This window comes from Oryx dammah, unplaced genomic scaffold (assembly GCF_014754425.2).
Source record: "Oryx dammah isolate SB20612 unplaced genomic scaffold, SCBI_Odam_1.1 HiC_scaffold_13, whole genome shotgun sequence".
Lineage (NCBI taxonomy): Eukaryota > Metazoa > Chordata > Mammalia > Artiodactyla > Bovidae > Oryx > Oryx dammah.
In genome coordinates this window covers 55080470-55102764 of record NW_024070197.1, presented here as the reverse complement: position 1 = coordinate 55102764, position 22295 = coordinate 55080470, and the positions used below count along the sequence as shown (strand labels likewise).

General features: G+C 44.1%; 1 protein-coding gene across 2 annotated transcripts in view; it reads left to right on the top strand.

Annotated features, from left to right (window-relative positions):
* CDH13 (cadherin 13) overlaps positions 1-22295 on the top strand; it is a 1016268-nt gene that overhangs the window by 358550 nt on the left and 635423 nt on the right. For both annotated transcript variants that reach the window (XM_040254058.1, XM_040254059.1), the window contains one exon: positions 16741-16949. In XM_040254058.1, the coding sequence (XP_040109992.1) occupies positions 16741-16949 (209 nt within the window). The remainder of the gene's footprint in view (positions 1-16740; positions 16950-22295) is intronic.

The following is a 22295-nucleotide window of genomic DNA, read 5'->3' as shown; positions in this document are numbered from 1 at the left end:
CGAAAGTCACTAGGTTGATAAAGCCCTTGAAAGTGTGAAGATTTTATTCTGGTTGGGGAGCGTGATATGAGAGGAAACCAGGAAGAAGGGCGCTGAGCCGAGGTTTCTCTTTGAAAGTGAGACTCTGGTAAGCAGCTGTGTCGTAGAAGGAACAAACATCAGCTGCATCCTGGAAACATGCATTCACGCCACAAAACACATGTGCCTAGTCTCTGTGGGGCAGTGAAGGTAGAATGGCAAGCAAGACATAGTTGCCTCAGGAAGATCACAGTCTAGTAGAGAGAAAAACAAAGAAACAAGAGATGACAATCTGAATTCCTAAGTTTTGGTGCACACCCAGAAATTCACGGAAAGGAAATTAAAATGGCCAGTACTATGAGACCAAGCCTAACATCACTATTCATCAGAAAAATACAAATTAACACTATACTTTTTTGCAGCTCACAAATTGGCAAAAAAAATATATTATCCACTGTTAGTGTGAGGAAAGAGAACTCTATTACACGTTGGATTAGAGTCCAAGGCCATAAAATATTTCCAGTGGATGATTTGTCAAAGTCTAACTAAATTTTAAATGGGCATTTCATTTGAATCAGCAGTTTCTAAGATGAATCTCAACTGTAAAAAAAAAAATGCTTGCACATATACACAAAAAGTCAGGTCTAAAGGTGTTTATTACCAACCAGTTAGTAATTATGAAACAGAAAATATCCGTGTCCAGCAACCGGAAACTGCTTTAATGATAGTGTATTCATACTAAGCAGTATTATCTAGTCATGAAAAAGAATGAAGTACTTCTATATGGGCTGACATAAAAAGTTTGTAATAGATGTATGAGCAGAACTGCTGTAGCATATCTGTGTATGTATAGCTTGTTAATCTGGTAGAATATACATCAATTTGTGTGGCTGATGGGACAATAAGGGATGGAAGGAGGGTAAATGGGTGCATTTCCCTTTTCACTCCAGTGAAATTAAAAATGTTGTCTTGTATTTGAAAATGGCCATTAAAATACTATGTGTTGGAGGATGGGTGCACAATAAGTTCAACCTTGATTCTCAAAGGGGTTGCAGTTCAGTAATCTATAGAATAACCAAATCTACACCCTTGGAGTTCCTTGCTGATTTTGAACACTTCTTCAAAGGTGAAAGGTCATTCCTTTCTGTCTGGTATTTTCCCAGGATATGTCAAGTCCTATTTGTAAGTGATTGTATCAGCAAATCAACATAATCCAAAGGTCCTCTCTTCACAGTGTTTGCAGTAAGTTTCCAGCATCTTAGCATTTAAGTGTTTTCAGATTACATCCTTTTAAACATCTGTGATTCATTATCATAAATATCACAGTTGTGTGGGACCAGATGCTTCAGCTTGCAGCACATATACATAAAGAAAAAGCATGAGCAATAAATCTCGGAACCTGAGACTTGCCGTGGGTAGGTGCAAAAAGAACACTTCCAGACACACAGGACCTTCTGCAATCACAGTAATATACTCAAGATCCCCTATAAGAATCCTTCGATTGCGAAAGTTGCCACTTTTGATGGAAAGCTGTGATTTACGTTTGGCTTGTGCACTTCCCCTGATAATTCAGGTAGGGTGGAAAGCCTTCAGCTATGCTAGCTTTCACTTCTTAAGGAAATGAATGTGGGCCATTGTTGTCAAGAGAAGAAATCACAGGAAAATGGGGTACCTTTAACAAGTGATGAGATATTCTTGGCAGGCCGCCTCCTGCATTCCCATGAGGCTAAAGCTAGAGACAATGCCATATGGCATCAGGGATGCAATAAAAATCTCTTGGCAACTGGAGGATGAATAGGCATGACCTAGAGGGCTGATCATTTCCTTGCTTACATCAGAAACCCATATATGTATGCAATAATTAATTGTGCTTCATGTATTGTAAGCCAGATCACTTTATTTTAATTTCCTGATAAGGTCTTGTCAACTAGACAGAACCAATTTGTAATCACAGCTGGTGAGCATCTCACCCACTGCAATTAGGAAGGAGGTGAGTAAATTAATTGGTCACAACCACAGAGAGTCCACTAATATTTCTGACTGCCAACTTTTACCGGGGTTAGTGCAGAGCATAGCCAGAGAGATGGAGATGAAGCTGTAGGAAGCTCCCAGGTTAGGTTACCAAAGCCTAGGTCAGGAGAAAATTGGGAAGGGGCAAAAGTCAGTGTTTGGCACTGTGTTACAGTTTGATTGGCATCCCTTCTGGTTATTAAGTCACCAACCTCTCAATATCTCAGGCATACCTTTTGGGGAGGGTACTCATTCTTGCCTCAGGCAACAAACACTTGAGCCTCCAAACACCACTCTGCAGGTAGCACAAGAACATCTCTGCATGGAAACACTCTAGGTATGCACAGGGGATGCAGGATGGGGTGTTCAAATGCCTCAGGACTTCATACACAGGATGCCCATCCACACACTGGCTGCAGACCAGCTACGAGTCTTAATGAAAACCAAACCATTCTGAAGATCATGGATCAAACTTCCATGCTATTTTGCCCCTCCCCCATGTTGTCTTATCTCTTGTAATCTGGGGATTTGTGATGAATCTGTAGTAGAATAGCAGAGCACTGGTCTGCAGAAAGTTCAGATCTCTAAAGTTCTTTGATAAAAGTTATAGACAGATCAATGGTAGCAAATTCCACACGTATTTTCTTTCATCCTTTAAAGAAACCATGCTAATAAAAGCACTTGAATACTTTAGATGTTTTGGGGCTGCAGAAAGATATGGCTGGGTCCCCTTCATGTATTTTCCTAAACCTTTTTCAGAGTTCAAGTATTCCCTGAGCTTTGATCTACAGGGTCTTCTGGCTTCTGCTATATGGGTTTTCCTCCTGATGGATTTAATCTTTGGCTTCAACATTCTACTCATCTCTATCATTGACTCCTCTTTCACCTTTAGGCAGACCAACTTCCTGTTAATCCATGGGCTCCTAAACTACAGAATAGACTTCTAACATTTACTTTGAATTTCACCATCCTGGAATGATCCTGCCTCTTAAGACCTGAGACAGGACTCTAGAACAGATATAAAGAGCAGAGCTCCAGGTTTGCTACTCAATGCTGTGTGGCCCACAGAAGTTTTGTTAATCTCTCTGAGTCTTAGTTTCCTCATCCATAAAACACTGCCTTCGTGGGACTGTTAGGGAACTGAAAGAAATATTTATTAAGTATCTAGCTGTAAATGTAACTATTAGAGAAGGTAGACATCAACCATGAAAAATCAGCATTATGGGTTTGTAGAGTGTCTTGAGGATCTAGGGAAATGCATTGGTGGTTTCCAATACACACTGATAGTGAATCAAAACTCTTCAACCCTTGATGCCTCAGCCATTTATGTTCACTGAACAAGTGTGAACTAGAGGGAATGATGACATTCACGTGGCATTCTCAACTAGGTCATAAACCAAAGTCTGACATTTTACTAATTCTTGATACCCAGTCAGTTTGTCCATTTTTGTGCATCAAGTGGATTGGAAGGCTAATCCAATAAAGATTGATTTGTTATATTTTATGTGAAAAATTCCTCTCTTTAATTACTAGCTCTTAGAGAATTTTTCAGATGCAGTAGTCAAAGGACACAGAGCAGGGCAGTGAAAAGTCTGGAGTGTGGTGGAACTAGATTTGAACTCAGTTTGAACTCTATCACTAACCTTTGCACCATAGGCAACTCAGCCTCTCCAAGTGGCCTGCATTTCGCCTTCTGTAAAACAGTTGAAATATTGCATGAGGATTGGGGTGGGGAACGCCGTTGATTGAATATCTGTTATGTTCCCAGGACTCTGTTAAAGACTTGATGGTTAGTTTCTCCCCTCCTAGAACCTCCCCGCTTCTTCTTCCAGGGTGTTTGTTTCTCTGTTTACATTATTTATATTTGTTTACTCTTGACAGTTCTGGTTCTTGGTTGCTGCATGGGCTTCTCTCTAGTCGCGGCAAGCAGGGTTACTGTCTAGTTGCAGCACGCAGGCTTCTCACTGTGGCGGCTTCTCTTATTGCAGAGCATGGACTATAGGGCATGCAGGCGTCAGCAGCTGCGGCGCATGGGCGCAGTGTTGTAGCTCCTGGGCTCTAGAGCATAGCCTCAGGAGCTGTGGTGCACAAGCTTGCTTGGTTGCTCCGCAGCATGTGGGATCTTCCCAGGTCAGGGATCAAACCTGTTTCCTACATTGGCAGGCAGATTCTCTACCACTGAGCCACCAGGGAGGTCCCTCTTCCATGTTTGAACACTTACAGATCAGTGTTTCAGTTCAGTTCAGTTCAGTCACTCAGTCGTGTCCGACTCTTTGTGACCCCATGAACCGCAGCACGCCGGGCCTCCCTGTCCATAACCAGCTCCTGGAGTTCACCCAAACCCATGTCCATCGAGTCAGATGCCATCCAACCATCTCATCTTCTGTCGTCCCCTTCTCCTCCTGCCCTCAATCTTCCGCAGCATCAGGGTCTTTTCCAATGAGTCAGCTCTTCTCATCAGATGGCCAGAGTATTGGCATTTCAGCTTCAACATCAGTCCTTCTGATGAACACCCAGGACTGATCTCCTTTAGGATGGACTGGTTGGATCTCCTTGCAGTCCAAGGGACTCTCAAGAGTCTTCTTCAACACCACAGTTCAAAAGCATCAATTTTTTGGCAATTAGGTTTCTTTATAGTTCAACTCTCACATCCATACATGACTACTGGAAAAACCATAGCCTTGACTAGACGGACCTTTGTTGGCAAAGTAATGTCTCTGCTTTTGAATATGCTGTCTAGGTTGGTCATAACTTTCCTTCCAAGGAGTAAGTGTCTTTTAATTTCATGGCTGCAATCACCAACTGCAGTGATTTTGGAGCCCCCCAAAATAAAGTCAGCCACTGTTTCCACTGTTTCCCCATCTATTTCCCATGAAGTGATGGGACCAGATGCCGTGATCTTCATTTTCTGAATGTTGAGCTTTAAGCCAACGTTTTCACTCTCCTCTTTCACTTTCATCAAGAGGCTCTTTAGTTCTTCTTCACTTTCTGCCATAAGGGTGGTGTCATCTGCATATCTGAGGTTATTGATATTTCTCCCAGCAATCTTGATTCCAGCTTGTGCTTCGTCCAGCCCAGTGTTTCTCATGATGTACTCTGCATATAAGTTAAATAAGCAAGGTGACAATATACAGCCTTGACGTACTCCTTTTCCTATTTGGAACCAGTCTGTTGTTCCATGTCCAGTTCTAACTGTTTCTTCCTGACCTGCCTACAGGTTTCTCAAGAGGCAGGTCAGGTGGTCTGGTACGCCCATCTCTTTCAGAATTTTCCACAGTTGATTTACTGAGTGCTATTTCAGCTTATAGATTATGGACTCTTTATAGACAATCTTTTCTGTTCACAATAGTATTTTAAAATCTAGTTCAGGATTTTAAATCAGAAGCTCATTCAATACACATTCCCTGAAGACTCTTATTTTGTCTGTTCATCTTGGACATTTTAATTTATTTCTAAGGTCGGGTTACCACTGCCACCCTCCCGCCTGGCTTCATCTCCTGTCATCCCCTCATCCCTTCTAAAACCCAAGTGCTTCTTTGGGAACCCAGGAAGAGAATAGCTGATTATCCCGCTTTACTTCTAAAGAAGAGAGTGAGTCAAAACTGAAGGACCTTTAGGTCTACGATGTTTGGCCATCATTATAATTAGATCTTCAGACTTTCATAGCCAATTAAAAAATTGGCCCACAAGATTTGCATACTTTTATATTTAATTTATGGATTAGGATAATATTTACCTTTAAAAGTTACAGTTCATCCCTTCTAATGCTCCCAATGTGTAGCTGTATTCTTTAATTTTGGGGGAACTTATGGCCAAAACATTGTCTAGAAAAACACATCTAATTTATAATAAAATATAGAAAAAATATACATAAATCCACTTTCTAAGCAACTTTAAGAGAGTACAGCTCTTCAATAAGGTGATACATACTTGTTGATAACCCCTCACCTTGGGTGTTTCTGGTAATTATAAACTTGTTCATTGGTTGACTTTTTCTTACTGTAAGAAATAATGTATTATATGAAGAGATGATCTGCTTGCTTCTAAGATCTACCCTGTGGTGGTATTTGGCCTTTCGTCACAATGAAGAAATGGGACACCAGTCCTTCAAAAGGGCAGCCCTCCAAATGATACTGTGGTCCAACCTTCTGGACTCTGAGAATCTGGAAGACAGATAATCTACCTTATTTGTCTTAATATTGGTATTTATCCCTTTCTACCTACTGTCTTTCATACCATAAGCGGTCAAATGATACTTTTAATGGGTTTATGGATGGATATATCATGATTTAGAATAATAGACTTTCCCAGCTGTAAAAGACAGCATCCAATGCTAGAATCTCTTCCAAAACATTCCTGCTCAACAGTCATTTAAGTGCTACTTGAAAGTATCCAATGATCCACAAATTATTTCACTCAGAAATAACTAGACCTTCCAAATGGTACCCTGAATTTCTTCAGGCTTTTCTAGTATTTGGGCAATAACAAGATCATGCAAATATTAATATTTGCACAGCAGCAATGTATAGCTCCCACCTGCACAACTGTAGGATCCCAACCCACCCTCCTTCCTTAGCTTTTAGTTCTAGAAGACCCCAGAGCAGTGTATGCGGTCCACCTTCTTAAAGGTTCCTTCCTCCACATGTATGCCATCTCATGGAGTACAGGGGTGCTTGGGAATCACTGGACGGCCAGAGCATCACACACAATCAGGATCTGAATCTCAATATAGGCCTAGTCAAGACATTCTGCCCCATGTCTCCAGACATCTCCAACAGCAAGACCAGAGTTATAGAAGTTATAGTGGAGCAAATCTCTTTTCTCATTAACTTACCCTATAGACACTCAGAAAGGGAGACATGTGTGCACATAATTACTAGATAAATCAAAAACTAAGGACTAAGTAAGAACCATGGACTAGTAATATGAAAACAGAGGGGGTCAGTAATCTAAGACTTGGTGATTCACAAAGTTGCTGAATCAGTGATTTCTGTTTCACTGAGTGGGTCGCTTTCACATTGACTTACTCAAATCTTCAGGTGAATTTGAGCCATCCTCAGTTTTGTTTGAGGAATTTAAAATGGCTTTGCTGCCAAATGGCAGTTCTATTATTTATTCATTCAACAAACAGATTGAGTATCTACTGTGTCAGGCACTGTGCCATATAAATTCCAATCTGAGATACAAATTCATAGTGATTATAACCACCACAGGATTGAAAGTGCATAACTTTTTTTTTTTTTTTTTTCAGAAAACTTGCTGTGTTTTAAAAAAATTCAGTAGCAAGAGGAAAATGTAAGACCCTGGCAGAAAAGACTATCCAGAGCTAGCAGCTCAATTTTTAATGGTTGGCACAGGAAATCCCCTGAAAGTAGATGTGGGCTCTGTAAACCCCTTAAGGGTTTACATGACAAAAAATAGGTTTTTGCTGAATATCGCTTGATGGAATCATTCATTATGATGTCTTTGGCTGACATGATAGAATCGAAACTCTATTTTATCAAACTTGGGATTGACACATGAGATGTATAAGACCATTTTATGTGCATTCTGCACCTATCAAATCTACAAAGCCTCTGGAGGTGAAATCCACTGTCGGGATAATCAGTCATGGTTAAGAACATGCCCAGAACCTTACAGAAGCTCTGTGGATGTCAATGCTGACTCCAGGCCAAACATGAAACACAGGATATGGTTCCATGCATTCAGGAATCAAGAGGGTAGACAGAATGAAGGCTGGAGGATATATTATCAGTCAAGGATCTGTCCCGGTGTGGGTGGCACTGAACGCATGTTAATGAAACCTTGATTGACTAGAAGCTTTGAGTAACAAGGGTGTTAGGAGAAACCGAAGGAATTGTTTTCTGTTTCTCTCACTTGCGAATCCATAGAGCCTCTGGACTAAAGTCCTTTGAGTTCTTTCCAAGGAAGTTGGAACCCAGTGGGATACTGAAGATGCAAAAAGCAATTAAGTGATGTGCTGTATCCTGGGGAGAGTCCATCTGATGTTTCTGAACTAAGTGCTATTTCAGTTGTTAGAAAGGCATGGCTTTCCATGCCCTATCAAAGACTGCAGATCAACCAAATGCAGATCCTTCATGCAAAATGGAGCAATTGAATTGTTTGACTAATTGAGCTATGAGTATGTGGATAGATGGTACAGTCTTAAGAGAGAGCAAGCAATGTACAATCTACTTTAAAAAAAAAAAAACACACACAAAAACCAGCATACTGCTGAAATAAAGCCATGCTCTTCTGTGTGCAAGCATAGGTTGCTAGAAGTAGACCCAGGCACTTCTGACTCTGGGAGGAACACAGCTCCCAAGATGACTGACCCCACTCTACTACTGGTCATCACACATCCTCACACATGTGTACAAGCAGAGTCTGGCCACCAACTCTGAGAGGCCTGAGACTTATGTGTAGACCAGTTTGCAAGTCTCTACAAAATGTGAATAATGTATTTAGGACCATTTACCCATGTCAGATGTGAGTGCATGGATCACAGACTCACCCCAGAACACTTATAAGAATAGCACAAATTCCATATTGAGTTTGTACCTATCTACATGAGTAGGACTGCTCTATATTTTACAGTAAATTTAAATCTATCTACATTTTTATATTTTCCTGGGATCATAATATAGCTTAATTTGCTTCCTCACACATTTCTAGATGGTAAGAAATCTATGCCTTTTCCATCCCTGAGAACCACGTTCAAAAGAAAGAAATAGAAAAACATAAAATCAGGATCAGGAGGATTAAGCCCCTTAATTCAGTACCACACTTCCCATTTCAGTTGCAGTTTTGTCTCCCAGCTAAAGTTTGTCTGTTTGTGACATTTGCATTAAGCCCAGAGGACATTTTGAGTGGAAACACGCTGAAAGCATAATTGAAACGCTGAGTGGTGCCATTCATCTAATTTGCATTTTTCCCCCAGGTGGGGAGTTTTCACTTCCCCCTTTCTTCTCCTGGGGTGTTCACAGATTATCACAAAGAATGATGTTACACAATTGATTCCAATAAATCCCCATGTACAGTGTATTATATGTATAATTTTTCCCAGTAGCTATTTTAAATGCCATAGTGATAAACTATGTAAGGAAGTTCTTTGTAGGTGCAGAATAGTACAGATAGCTCCTTTCCCCCCTCACATAGAGGTTTTCAGTATTTGTTCACAAGTTTAATTGTTTATTATAATTTTTCCTTTCAATTATCCTCATGGTGTTATTCTGAGCTTGGGAGGTTGTCTATATAGAAACATCTATTTTTTACAAAACAGACATAAACTATTCCATTTCATCCTTAATATGTTCTTTGAACTCTGCACCCTGGAGCATGCACTGGCTTGGTCTCTGAGAATCACTGACATCTCAATTGTGTCAACAAGGTTCATAATGTAAGACAATGATTCAGGGCTGGTGCTATCAACTGTGCCCTTTAATAGGAAATTTAAGGTGAGATTGCAGTCAGTGGGGAAGTAGGGCCTGTTTCCTTCAGGAGCAAGAAGAAACAAAGAGTGTGGTGACCTATTTTTCTTTTGATTAAGTATTAAATTGCGATTGTTGGTTTGGTCTAGATTGTGCCTTCTCTGATGTTTGTGTCTTTCTCAAGACCTCATTATTTATGTTATATATATATTATTTTATATAATATGAAAGTGATAGTGAAAGTGAAATTGAAGTCGCTCAGTCGTGTCCTACTCTTTGCGACCCCATGGACTGTAGCCTACCAGCTCCTCCGTCCATGGGATTTTCCGGGCAAAGGTACTGGAGTGGGTTGCTATTTTATATTACATTATTATTGTTGCTGCTGCTGCTGAGTCACTTCAGTCATGTCCGACTCTGTGCGACCCCATAGACGGAAGCCCACCAGGCTCCCCCGTCCCTGGGATTCTCCAGTCAAGAACACTGGAGTGGGTTGCCATTTCCTTCTCCAATGCATGAAAGTGAAAAGTGAAAGTGAAGTTGCTCAGTCGTGTCCAACTCCTAGCGACCCCATGGACTGCAGCCCACCAGGCCCCTGCATCCATGGGATTTTCTAGGCAAGAGTACTGGAGTGGGGTGCCATTACCTTCTCCGGCATTATTATTGTTAGGTAATGAGAATAGGAAACAGGAGTCCAAAATGGCAGCCCATGAAAATAGAACAAAGGAAGGTCCAAGAACTGGAGTGAGGACCTCAGATAGAACAAACAGCACTCCTGGCTAGCCTAATTTACATAGGGCAGGCCCGGGGGAGGAAAAGACAAATAAAAAGAGGAGCCAAACGGCCGGGGGTCTCTCTCCCATGCGCCCTGTATATTCACTCTTTCTCTCTCTCTTTTCTCTTCGCGTCTTTGGGTTGGCATGCCCTTACCTCTTGAGGATGTATTTTCCTGTTATTTTCTAAATAAAACTGAGCTATAACACAGAGATGTAACACTGCTCTATCTAAGAGCTATAACACGGTCTGTCTGAGAGCTGTGACACACTGAGGGCTTTAATGTCTGTCACTTCAAATTTTTGTTGAGACGAGACAGAACCGAGGAGAATACACTCACCTGACATTATAATATATATTATATAGTATATTATTATCTTATAAATATTATTTCAAATATCAGAACCCCTCCTAGAATATATAAGATAATCATATTGGGTTCATTTAGGATTTTCCATAAAATATTACAGAAAAAACATGAACAAACTTTTCATCCAACTCAATATAATTATATCAGAGCCTTCCTAGATTACAAACCTGAGTATGGTGGACCTAAGCATGAATTTGTTTAAATGAGAAAGGAATTTAGCCCAAGCCAGCATTTCTGGAGCATGGAACACACATCATTAGTACATACAAGGACTAATGTATGTTTTTACTTGCCTCCTTAGTTCAGTTCAGTTCAGTTCAGTTCAGTCGCTCAGTCGTGTCCGACTCTGCGACCCCATGAATCACAGCACGCCAGACCTCCCTGTCCATGACCATCTCCCGGAGTTCACTCAGACTCACGTCCATCGAGTCGGTGATGCCATCCAGCCATCTCATCCTCGGTCGTCCCCTTCTCCTCCTGCCCCCAATCCCTCCCAGCATCAGAGTCTTTTCCAATGAGTCAACTCTTCACATGAGGTGGCCAAAGTACTGGAGCTTCAGCTTTAGCATCATTCCTTCCAAAGAAATCCCAGGGCTGATCTCCTTCAGAATGGACTGGTTGGATCTCCTTGCAGTCCAAGGGACTCTCAAGAGTCTTCTCCAACACCACAGTTCAAAAGCATCAATTCTTCAGCGCTCAGCCTTCTTCACAGTCCAACTCTCACATCCATACATGACTACTGGAAAAACCATAGCCTTGACTAGACGGACTTTAGTTGGCAAAGTAATGTCTCCGCTTTTGAATATACTATTTAGGTTGGACATAACTTTTCTTCCAAGGAGTAAGCGTCTTTTAATTTCATGGCTGCAATCACCATCTGCAGTGATTTTGGAGCACCCAAAAATAAAGTCTGACACTGTTTCCACTGTTTCCCCATCTATTTCCCATGAAGTGATGGGACTGGATGCCATGATCTTCGTTTTCTGAATGTTGAGGTTTAAGCCAACTTTTTCACTCTCCTCTTTCACTTTCATCAAGAGGCTTTTTAGCTCCTCTTCACTTTCTGCCGTAAGGGTGGTGTCATCTGCATATCTGAGGTTATTGATATTTCTCCCAGCAATCTTGATTCTAGCTTGTGTTTATTCCAGTCCAGCGTTTCTCATGATGTACTCTGCATATAAGTTAAATAAGCAGGGTGACAATATACAGCCTTGATGTACTCCTTTTCCTATTTGGAACCAGTCTGTTGTTCCATGTCCAGTTCTAACTTTTGTTTCCTGACCTGCATACAGATTTCTCAAGAGGCAGGTTAGGTGGTCTGGTATTCCCATCTGTTTCAGAATTTTCCACAGTTTATTGTGATCCACACAGTCAAAAGCTTTGGTATAGTCAATAAAGCAGAAATAGATGTTTTCCTGGAACTCTCTTGCTTTTTCCATGATCCAGCGAATGTTGGCAATTTGATATCTGGTTCCTCTGCCTTTTCTAAAACCAGCTTGAACATCAGGGAGTTCACGGTTCACGTATTGCTGAAGCCTGGCTTGGAGAATTTTGAGCATTACTTTACTAGCATGTGAGATGAGTGCAATTGTGTGGTAGTTTGAGCATTCTTTGGCATTGCCTTTCTTTGGAATTGGAATGAAAACTGACCTTTTCCAGTCCTGTGGCCATTGCTGAGTTTTCCAAATTTGCTGGCATATTGAGTGCAGCACTTTGACAGCACCATCTTTCAGGATTTGAAACAGCTCCACTGGAATTCCATCACCTCCACTAGCTTTGTTCATAGTGATGCTTTCTAAGGCCCACTTGACTTCACATTCCAAGATGTCTGGCTCTAGATTAGTGATCACATCATCATGATTTTCTGGGTCGTGAAGATCTTTTTTGTACAGTTCTTCCATGTATTCTTGCCACCTCTTCTTAATATCTTCTGCTTCTGTTAGCCTCCTTAAAGTTTTAGAAAAACACGTTTGGCAGATTCATCATGTACTATAAAGATTATCTTTAAATAATTGTATAAATAAAAATGTGAGTCAATTAAAAGAAAAATATTAAGGGAATAACAGATCAGGTATGAAAGCATGGCTAGATTGTAAATCTGGAAGCTGAGCGATTGAAGGAAGTAACACATTCGCTTAGGCAGACGACCTAGACCAACTGGCCTTAACCTCATTCAGACTCTCTAAGTCTCAGCTCCCAGAGGGGAAAAAAAAGTATTCACCGCAGATAGATAATGTAAGGATTCATTGCAATCACGAATGTAAAAATTTCAGCAGAGTGTCGTTCTTTTAGGAAAAAAGAATACCTTAGACAACTTTGTGGAGTCCACTGTGGGCAGACACTGTAATTTTACTCCTTTGAAGTTGTTTTCCCTTCATGATCTCTCAAGTGAGATAGGTAGAGCTTTGCCAAGAAAAGTGGGAGGATTCAAAGATGGGCAAGGCTGGATCAGAATCATCTGCCTCATTGCTTTAGCCTCAGCAGAAATATCTGTAGTAACGATCTCCATGGTAACCGCCTGGGCCAGAGCACCATTACCTGACTGGACAGAGGCAGAAAGACCCAAGAGGCAGTCAGAAAACAGCTAGAAGAAGGAAGTTGTGTAGAAAAGAAAAAAGAACTCCTTCAATGCCCAGAATCACAGGAAAATTGATGATGGTAATTCTTGTTCATGGAGCATTGTAGTAGAGCACTGCCACCGGCTGCAACCCCTAGCACTCTCATGGCCGTTGCTGCCTGCCATAACCCCCAACCCTTTCCCAGAAAACAGTTACCACCGGACCATTAAACAGTCACCCAGCCATTGGTAGGTGCAGCAGGGGGGCCCTCTCCCCAGTGGGCAACTGTCACTGAGTGCCCCTTGGTAGTCCTGTGCAGCCATTGGTCAGCACCATAGTGGGCTCCTCCCCCTGAATAACCGTGTACCAGCAGCCATTAGTAGGACATGAGCCAACAGTCCTCAGAGTGGTGATCCTCAGATGGAGAGCAAGGTAAGAGGCAGACCTGGCCTGGCGCAATGGGTGAGTTGGGGGCTCAGGGAACAAGTTGGGGGCTGTGTCCTGTGGAGCTCCAGAGTCCTCACCAAGGCCGCCCACTGGCCGGGTCCAGGCCTTGAGGTAGCGATGACCCTCTCCCCTATCCCCGCCTCAGTGACCTAATGGCAGCAGCCATCTCTGAGACCACCCCCCACTGGGTGGCCTGAGGAGCTTCAGGCCAGCTGGGGCCTGGGCACCTGGCTCCCTCAGCAATGGTGGCTTGGCAGGTCTGGGGACCTGGCCCTGAGGGAGCCACCAGCTGAGATCTGCCTCTTCAGCCAGGCCTGGGCGCTGGCAGAAAGACCCAGCCTGGGTGCTGGGCATATGATTTGAGGCAGGGTAACCAGTGCCTGCCAGGAACCCCTCCTCTCAGCCAGGCCTGGACCTCTGAGGGTGAAAGTTGTGCTGAGAGACCTGGCCCGTTCTTCTCAGAACAGAGAATAGTATTTGTTTGGTGGGAGTTTAGAGGAATGTTGTTACCTGACTGTGACCTTACGGTTCAAGAACAAAGGATCTGACACCAAGAAGGTTGCAACAATTACCCACACCCCTTCCTCACCTTTCCTATAAACGGGCTTTGTGGAGAGCTTTTGGGCAGTTTGGGGTTTTTAAACATGACCCACCTGTCTCCTTGCAGGGCCCTGCAGGAAACCTTTCTCTGTTGCACACTGATATTTTGGTATTGTTCAGCCTCACAATACCAAGGCCAATACCAAGGTATGGTATTATCAGTCACACAAATTTGTGTTTCAGTAATAGCACCAGGGTCTGTCTGAATTGCTTTAAGTGTTATTATCTTGTTTAATGCTTATCATAAGAATTGTAGTACCTATGAGGGGAGGTACTATTATTTGTTCTGTTACTGAGTCCAAATTCACTCTACTCACCACATGACAGGTCAGTAAGTCTACAGACAGAGTGTTCTGGCAAAAAATACGACTTTATTCAGAAAACCTGCAGACAAAGATGACAGACTAATGTCTCAAAATAAAACCATCTTGTCTGGGTCTGGATGCCAGGTTCTTCTCTAGAATGGGGGGTTGGGGGGCCGAGAAAGCAAACTAAAAAGGCATATGTCTTGCACGTATCTCCTGGAATGGCAAGCCTGGGGAGGGGATGTGCTAATTTCTTCCTTCCTATAGCCATCCGCAGGTAGACAAGGTCCTGCACAAAAGCATTTTGGCTTACCATTCAGGCAGAGGGGCAGGGTTCCCCGCGGCAGGCCATTATGTATGGACAGTATCCTTTTAGTGAACGAAAGCAATAAGAAGCAAAGGTTAAAGTGAGAGAAATGGAGCCATAATTGGCTTTTCCCTGTAACAGTTCCACTTTATAGGTGAAGACATTGAGGTTCAAGGGATAAGTCATTTGCCCGTGATCTCAGGGCTGCTACAAATGAGCCAGGACTGGAAAGGGGCTTAGATACCTACTCTTAAAACTGCCCCTTCACAGGGCATGGGAATAACAGTTCCTAGCATGCTAGATCCCCAACCCTGGCTCCGTGCCAGGAATCGCTGGGAAATGTGGAAACCTGGCATCTTGACAAGCAGTCCATTGTCCAAGGTCCTAGTGCTTGACGCTGGCTGCATTAGATTCATCTGGGAAATCTTAAAGAGATACCAGTGCCTGGACCCCAGCCCTGCTCTGTCAGAACCTTGGTTGGGAGTTGGGGCAGGTATTGCCTTTTTTTTTTTTTTAAATTCTCTAGACTATTCTCATAGCCTTGAAAAATGCCCCCAGTCTAAACCCTAAGTTCCTGGACTGGTAAAAGGTGTCTAAAATATACAAGACCCAATCCCGCAACCCTAGTTACTTGATACCACAAGTCAGGAAGAGAGTGAGGATATATTGAGGGTCTACTATGTGCCGGGTCCTAAATACAAGTCTGTCTCTCAGGATGTCCTCACCTGGTACCTCTGGTCACCTGGAGGGGTTGGTGAGAGGCCTGAGGGGGTCAGGATGGGGCAGCAGCTCTTTTCCCTCTTGTTAACCTGTTTCTGGGAAATGGATGTGCTGAGAGCTTGAACTGTAGATCTAGACCGATCAGCCTGAGAACAGGTGTCTGCCTTTTCTGGGTGTGTGGTCTTGAGCATGTTACTCAGTCTCTCCAACGCTCAGTTCTTTCCTCCCATAGTATGGAAACAATGTGTGTAGATTGTGCATTCTCAGCGGGACTCTGTGTCACCAAAGGGGTGACACGGGTTCTTGGGAGAAAGACAAACAATTGTACTTTGTGTGTGTGTGTAGAATACAGATATACATGCAGTAAATAAACAGATAGGGCTAGACGCTGGCAATGCATGAGAGTGCTGACAATTAGGCAACAATCTCTAAAAACACTTCTGGGTCGGGGGAGATAATAAAAATAAACCTGGGAAATGCTGCTGTAACTTAGAGTGGTTGTGAGGCTGAAAGGAGAGACTGAATGTACTGGCCTTATGACAGAGCCTGGCACTCAGATGCCACTCAATAAATGCTAAGTCATAACTGTTCTTTGCCAAAACTTCATTCAGCACTCACACACAGATCCCAACCATACTTAGCAGCTATGCAAAGCTTTATAGGGATTCTGAGGGAAGAAAAGGCACCACCCCTGACTTCACCAAAGAGCTAAGTGAAAGTTGAGCACAGGAGGCTAAATGCTGTCGTGAGTGGCTGTACATAGAGCCCGGGGAACTAAGGGGAGACCGTGGCTGAGTCCTTCATTTCCTACCTGTCTCCACTGCTGGGCTCAACCTAGATGAGAGGTGACAAGGGGCCTTCCGTCTCAGTTCCCAGCCTTGTCTGTAGTATCTTCTGCCCCCAGTGTGGAAGCAGGGAAGAGGCTCTCTTTGTGCATTAAAAGGCTTAGCCCCTGCCTGGGACAGGGGAGGTGATTAAGGAAGTCTTCACTGAGTGGAGTCCTTTGCATAGCCAAAGCCATGAGGCCACAGGAGGGTGCAGTGGGTGAGGGGCAGCATTCATGGATCTGGGTGCCGAGTGGTAAGTCATATTTAATGGTCAAAGACAGCTCCAGCACTAAACTGCCCAAAGACAGCTCCAGCACTAAACTGCCCAGCCTACTCATACTCCTTCTGTTTCTGTTCGTTTGTTTTGTTTTTGCCAGTGACCTTCAGTGACTGCAAGGGAAATGAGAAGCTGCACTATGAGGTCTCAAGCCCATACTTCAAGGTGAACAACGATGGCAGCTTAGTTGCCCTGAGAAACGTAACTGCGGTGGGCAAGACTCTATTCGTCCACGCCCGGACTCCCCATGCAGAAGACATGGCGGAACTCGTAATTGTTGGAGGGAAAGACATCCAGGGCTCCTTACAGGTAATGTAACCACTTAGGATAAGTTGGTCCAAGGAGGAACACTGAGATTTGTGTGTCTTATGTGGAAAATGGGTCTTTGGCTTATTATTGGTCAAGAGTCTTTTTGTTGTTTGCAAATGATAGAAACCTAAGTCAAAAAGAAAAAAACACACACACACACACAAAACAGCGTGGCTAGGGGAACTGATTGGGTCATGTGGCAGAGACCTCAGGGACAGCTTTGCCTGCTAGCATGGCTGTGCATCCATGCCCAGATGATGACGTTAGCTTTGGTCCTTCTCTGATTGTGAGTCCACTCTTCTTCCACTGACTTCGCTTGTAGACAGTCACAGCCCTTCCTGCTTCCTGGTGTGGTCTCAGCAGCTTCATGTCATCTTCCCAGTCTGAGGTCATCTCAAAGAGCATCTCTTCCTATACTGCCACCCCAAGCTTGAAATCAAGTCTCACTGGCTCTCCTCAGAGCATGCTCCCATCCCTGATTCAGTTTCTATGACAATTGGATCCTGATGCTCTAGTTGGCTAAGCCTGAGGCACATGCCTTGTCCTGAAATCAGGATGAGTTCAGCCCCACCTAAAATATACGGACTGAGAGTGAAGGAGTTAGTTACTCAAATTAGGACGCTGTCCTCTAAGAAAGGGAAATGGAGGGTGTGCAGGTGAGAACCACAGTCGCACACTAGAGGTGTATGTGAGGCTGCTCCTTTGCCACCCACTGGTGTCCATTCCCTTCTACATGCATCTGTATGACGATCTCTGCCCCTGCACACATGTGACTTTAGGAATGCCACAAACTGCTCTTCAGGCTTCCTGATTGTGTCGTCCAGGGACATTTGGTACTGTGAATTTACGTACTTCTCCGTCACCAGGAGCTCAGAGACTCTGTGGCTTTCTCAGTTACAGAAAGGGAAGACACACAGCAAGACCCTGGCAAAATAATTACAATAATAATGGTGTGTCCCCAGCTTGGTGCGACTGGACTAGCCTTTCTCCTACCTGCTGCTGGCCTGCTCTTACCCACTTTATCAAAGCCTGTGATTCCCACTGCTTTTCTCCATCTGTCACACTCCCAGTAACCCTGCTTCATCTGTTAATTTTGTTCAGTGGTGGAGTGAACACCAATCCCACAGCTGGGGAGCAGAGACAGTACAAATGGCATCGTGAGTGCTGCTCTCCTGCCAACACTGTCTGTGTGATCTTGAAGGAGTCACGTAACTTCCTTACCTGCAGATGAGAGGGGTTAAACAGTCTGCAACGGCAAGTAAGTGGCACGTGTGCTGCCCTACTCCACCACAATATACGCTGCAGACATTCACCCTGCTTGACCCGAGTATCCCTCCCAAGACAGTGCTTCTGAAAGCTGCTATCCATTAATCACTTGGAGATGTTTCTAGGGCTGGAGTATATTTGCTGTCCCTGGACTTGAAAAACTCCATAATTCCTCTCCGTATCTGTGAATCTGTGAGTTAAGCATAGGTAGGAAGCTAAACGTGAATCCACAGTGTGTTACTGATGTTCTCAAAACAAAACAGGATTTGGTGAACACATCCCAGTGTGGAAACCCACTGGCATCACAAAAGAGAGTTTATCTCTCACTTAACCATGGTCATTTTCACAGCAGCTCACTAACTCATGATGTAAATAACTTCCACATGCCTAGCAACACAGCTGCCAGGATGTGCAGTACGAAATGCTTCTTGGGAACAGGTAAATGGTACAGAGATTCACAGAAGGGGGTTTTGCATGTGGGGTAGAATGAAGTTAGATGAACAGTGTTCGTTGTGATTGACAGCTCATCTCTAAATCTAGAAAAGACAGTGTCACATTTCGCTCCAAGCAGAACAGATGGGATTTGAGACATTCCCTGGGACAAAACTTCACCTTGCTGGGCTTGGAGTCCTGGGATTATTACCAAGAGACTCAGCTATGAAGAGCTGGTCACTTGAGCCCCAGAAGGAGCCCCTCAGGAAGCCCAGCTCCTTGGAGCCCTGGCCGCCTCCTATTCGTCTCTGTCTGAACACACTGTCCACAAAGCTTGGTTGCTATTGTTTGCTTCTTGTTAAGTACGGGGGAGGCTGCTGTGCCATTCAGTTTACCAACTCCAGCAGAATAGGCATTTATCTCCCACCTTCAGTAATTTTATGAGATTTGAAAATCAGCCTTGTGAAGTTGCCCAGATGTGTCCATAATATAAAGGTTCAAAAAAAAAAAAAAAGAAAAGAAAAATGAAAGAGATAAGGCTAGGAAAATAAAATAGCTAGCCAGAGAATCCCTCTAAGGAAAGCACAGTCCTTAATAGATACCCAGTTAGTATTTTTGAAGCCCTACTGTGTGTGGTGCAACAGGCCAGCTAGAGAAGGAAAGCAATGAGTTCAAGAGTCAGCCCACCTCCTGCCTGGGGAGAGAAACGGACCATGTATGTTAATAAGTACCAACAGGGAGGCGATGGTGACGGCTGCTCCATGCCTTTAAAGAAGGGGGGGAGGGCTGGTGAGGACAGCCAGTGCCTGCTTGGTGCTCACTGCACGCTGGCTGCTGCCCTCATGGGCCACACATGCTGATTCGTCTAATCCCCCACCACCTTGGAGGCCCATGCTACTGGCCTCAATTTACAGACTCGGGTAACTGAGGCACAAAGAGATGAGTGAGAGCTTGTACTGCTTAGTGGGACTCTCGTGAGTGTGTGTGTCTCAGGGTCTGCTTTAATGTGCTATTTCTAACCCTCCTGATCTCCCTGTGAGGCTGCTAATGGTACCCCCTTTCCACAGATGTGAGAACTTGGCCAATATCCCCTTGCTTGCAGTTGGCAGAAACAAGATTGAGACTCTGGCCTCTCCACCCGTTCTCCTTCTGCCACTTTGCTCACCAGCAAACTGCCACCTGGGTGGCTTCCCATGGGTCCAAAGATGAGGGCATGAGTTAGAACAGTATAGTAGCAACGGGGGGAAGACAATCAACGGAAGATGTGGTTTGAAGGAAAACAGAGCCAAGAGCCAGCATCCCAATGAGTCCAGTTGTCTAGCCTAGGAGGATGGAGCTGGATTGCACCAGTCAGGGGAGAAGTGCTTGGGAAAGGTGAGTAGTCCGGCTTGGATGTGTTTGAGTTGGCAGCCCCTGGGGACATCTGGATAGGGGCAGGGTTGGATCTCCAGGTAAACACCTGGGGGCGGGGGGAATAGCATAGTAGTAAAGCTTTAACTTCGGTGTCAAACTTAAGTGGGTTCAAATTTCTGCTCCATCACTTACGTCTACATGACTTTGGGCAAGCCACTCACCTCCCTGAACTTCCACATTCTCATCTGTGAAGCAGGGATAAATAAGAATAGAGTCTCAATTTCAGGAGTGCTCCATTGGGCATAGCACCAGACAGCAGGTGACATGTCCCATCAGTGGCATTATTTTAGAACCTCTTGAGAAAGGATAAGGAATTGTGGACAAAACGTCCTTGCTGAGGCCATGACACAGAAAGGAGTGGAAGGAGAAAGTGAGGCCAAAGAGAGAAACAAGGGCAGTGGGGCACCCAGCACAACCGAGACAGGAGGGACGTCACAGCGGCTGGTTTCACATCACTGTGTCAGGGAAGGACGGGTTCTCTAAGACAAACGCAACCCCACTGAAGCCCAATTCAGCTGCAGTAACTGGAGCTCAACGATTCCTCAATGAAAGAATGTAAGAATGTGCTTCTCTCATCTTACCAGCTTCCTGTGATCCTGTTTCACACGAAAGCCTATAGCCCAAATCTGTGAAGTATGATTGTTAATTGTGGTTTAGTTATAGGTGCTCAAGCTATTGCTACATTGTTAATGGATTGCCCAGAAGCTGGTGGCTGCCTGACCTGTGTAAGATCAGCTTAGATCTGTGTGGGTGAAGGAGCAGTTTCATTTTAACAGCCAAGGGGGACGGTTAAGGAGGGGGCCGAGATAACCAAACGTGCACAAAGGTGTTTCCTAGCCCATGGAATGTGACCATGAACTTGACTCACAAGAGTACGTCTGGATGGAACTGTAGCTTGTCCGCACCAAATCCGCTGTTGCTTGCTGCCTGGCAGTGGTGCACAGGAAGACAGCAGAGTGTTTGCTTCCATTGACTTACTTATTAAATAGTTCGTTATTTTTACCTTGAACATAGAGCTCCAAAGGTTTACATGGAAAAACTGTGTTTCATTCCTTTTGCATCTTGGATGGAGTTGTCTTTACCGGCTGTGTAAATGGTACTCATCAACCTCATTTACACGTTTCAAGTCTGGGGGGAAAATGCCACTTATTTATTTATGTATTTCTAATTTAGGAGTTTGTAGCTTCCACAACTGTAGATTACGGCACTGAATTCTGACATCAATTAAAAACTCAATAAAGTCAGGCTGGGAAACTTCACAGAGCTTGTAGGAATTTATTTTGAATTAAGTTTGGGAGCTAAAGAGACTGTACCTACCGACTTCATCTTAAAAAATGAGTTTCACGCTCTAGGCATCTGTAGAATTTAGATTCCTGTGACCCAGACAGCTGGGTCTCGTGAGCAAAGCAGGAAGCATGCTTGTAACAGATGGTAGAGTTGTGGGGCCACAGACCACAGCCTCGGATCAGGCTTGCCTGCCCCCAGCCTGGAGTATCACTGCAAACCTAACCAGATTACTCTTCTGCTTAATGGGCTCTTACTTCCCATCAGGGTATCTGGCCTAGATGAATTCTGAAGTCTTTGTATATGTGTCAAAAATGTCCTTTACAGTCTAGCCTGACCTCTACAGCCTTCCTGCAGGTCAGATTCCTTCTCATTTTTAAGTGGCTTGACCTGCTGAAATGTTACTTCCTCTAAGAGCACTCCCTGGTACCAAAGGATGGTCTCCTCTGCTAGTCTCATTTCTGGCACCCGTTCTCTTCCTTCCTGGCCATCTTCTCCATTGCTAACTAAACGTTTGCTTCCTTATTTAAGTATTTCGAGTCTGGCTCTCTGAGAAGACTGCAAGCTCGCTGAAGGCAGGAGTATAGTCTGTTTCCCTTCTACCTCCCTGCCCATGCCCCTCCTCCCTTCTTTCCTTGCTTCCTTCCTGGAGTGTCCACTGATCTGTCCTCAGCACCCGGCACAGTAGTAAATACCCTCTGAATAAACACTTGAGTAGACTGAGTCCCTCCCTTCATTCCATTCCCTGCGTTGAAATCTGCCCTCACCTCCCAATACCAAACCACGTTCTGAATAAACACATGAGTAGATTGACTGCCTCCCTTCATACCATTCCCTGCACTGAAATCTGCCCTCACCTCCCAATACCGAAGCATGTGTGGTTTCTTGAGCTGGCCAAGCTCTTCCTCCAGGTCATGCTGGCCACTCCTCTGCCCAGGTTGTGGCCTGCTA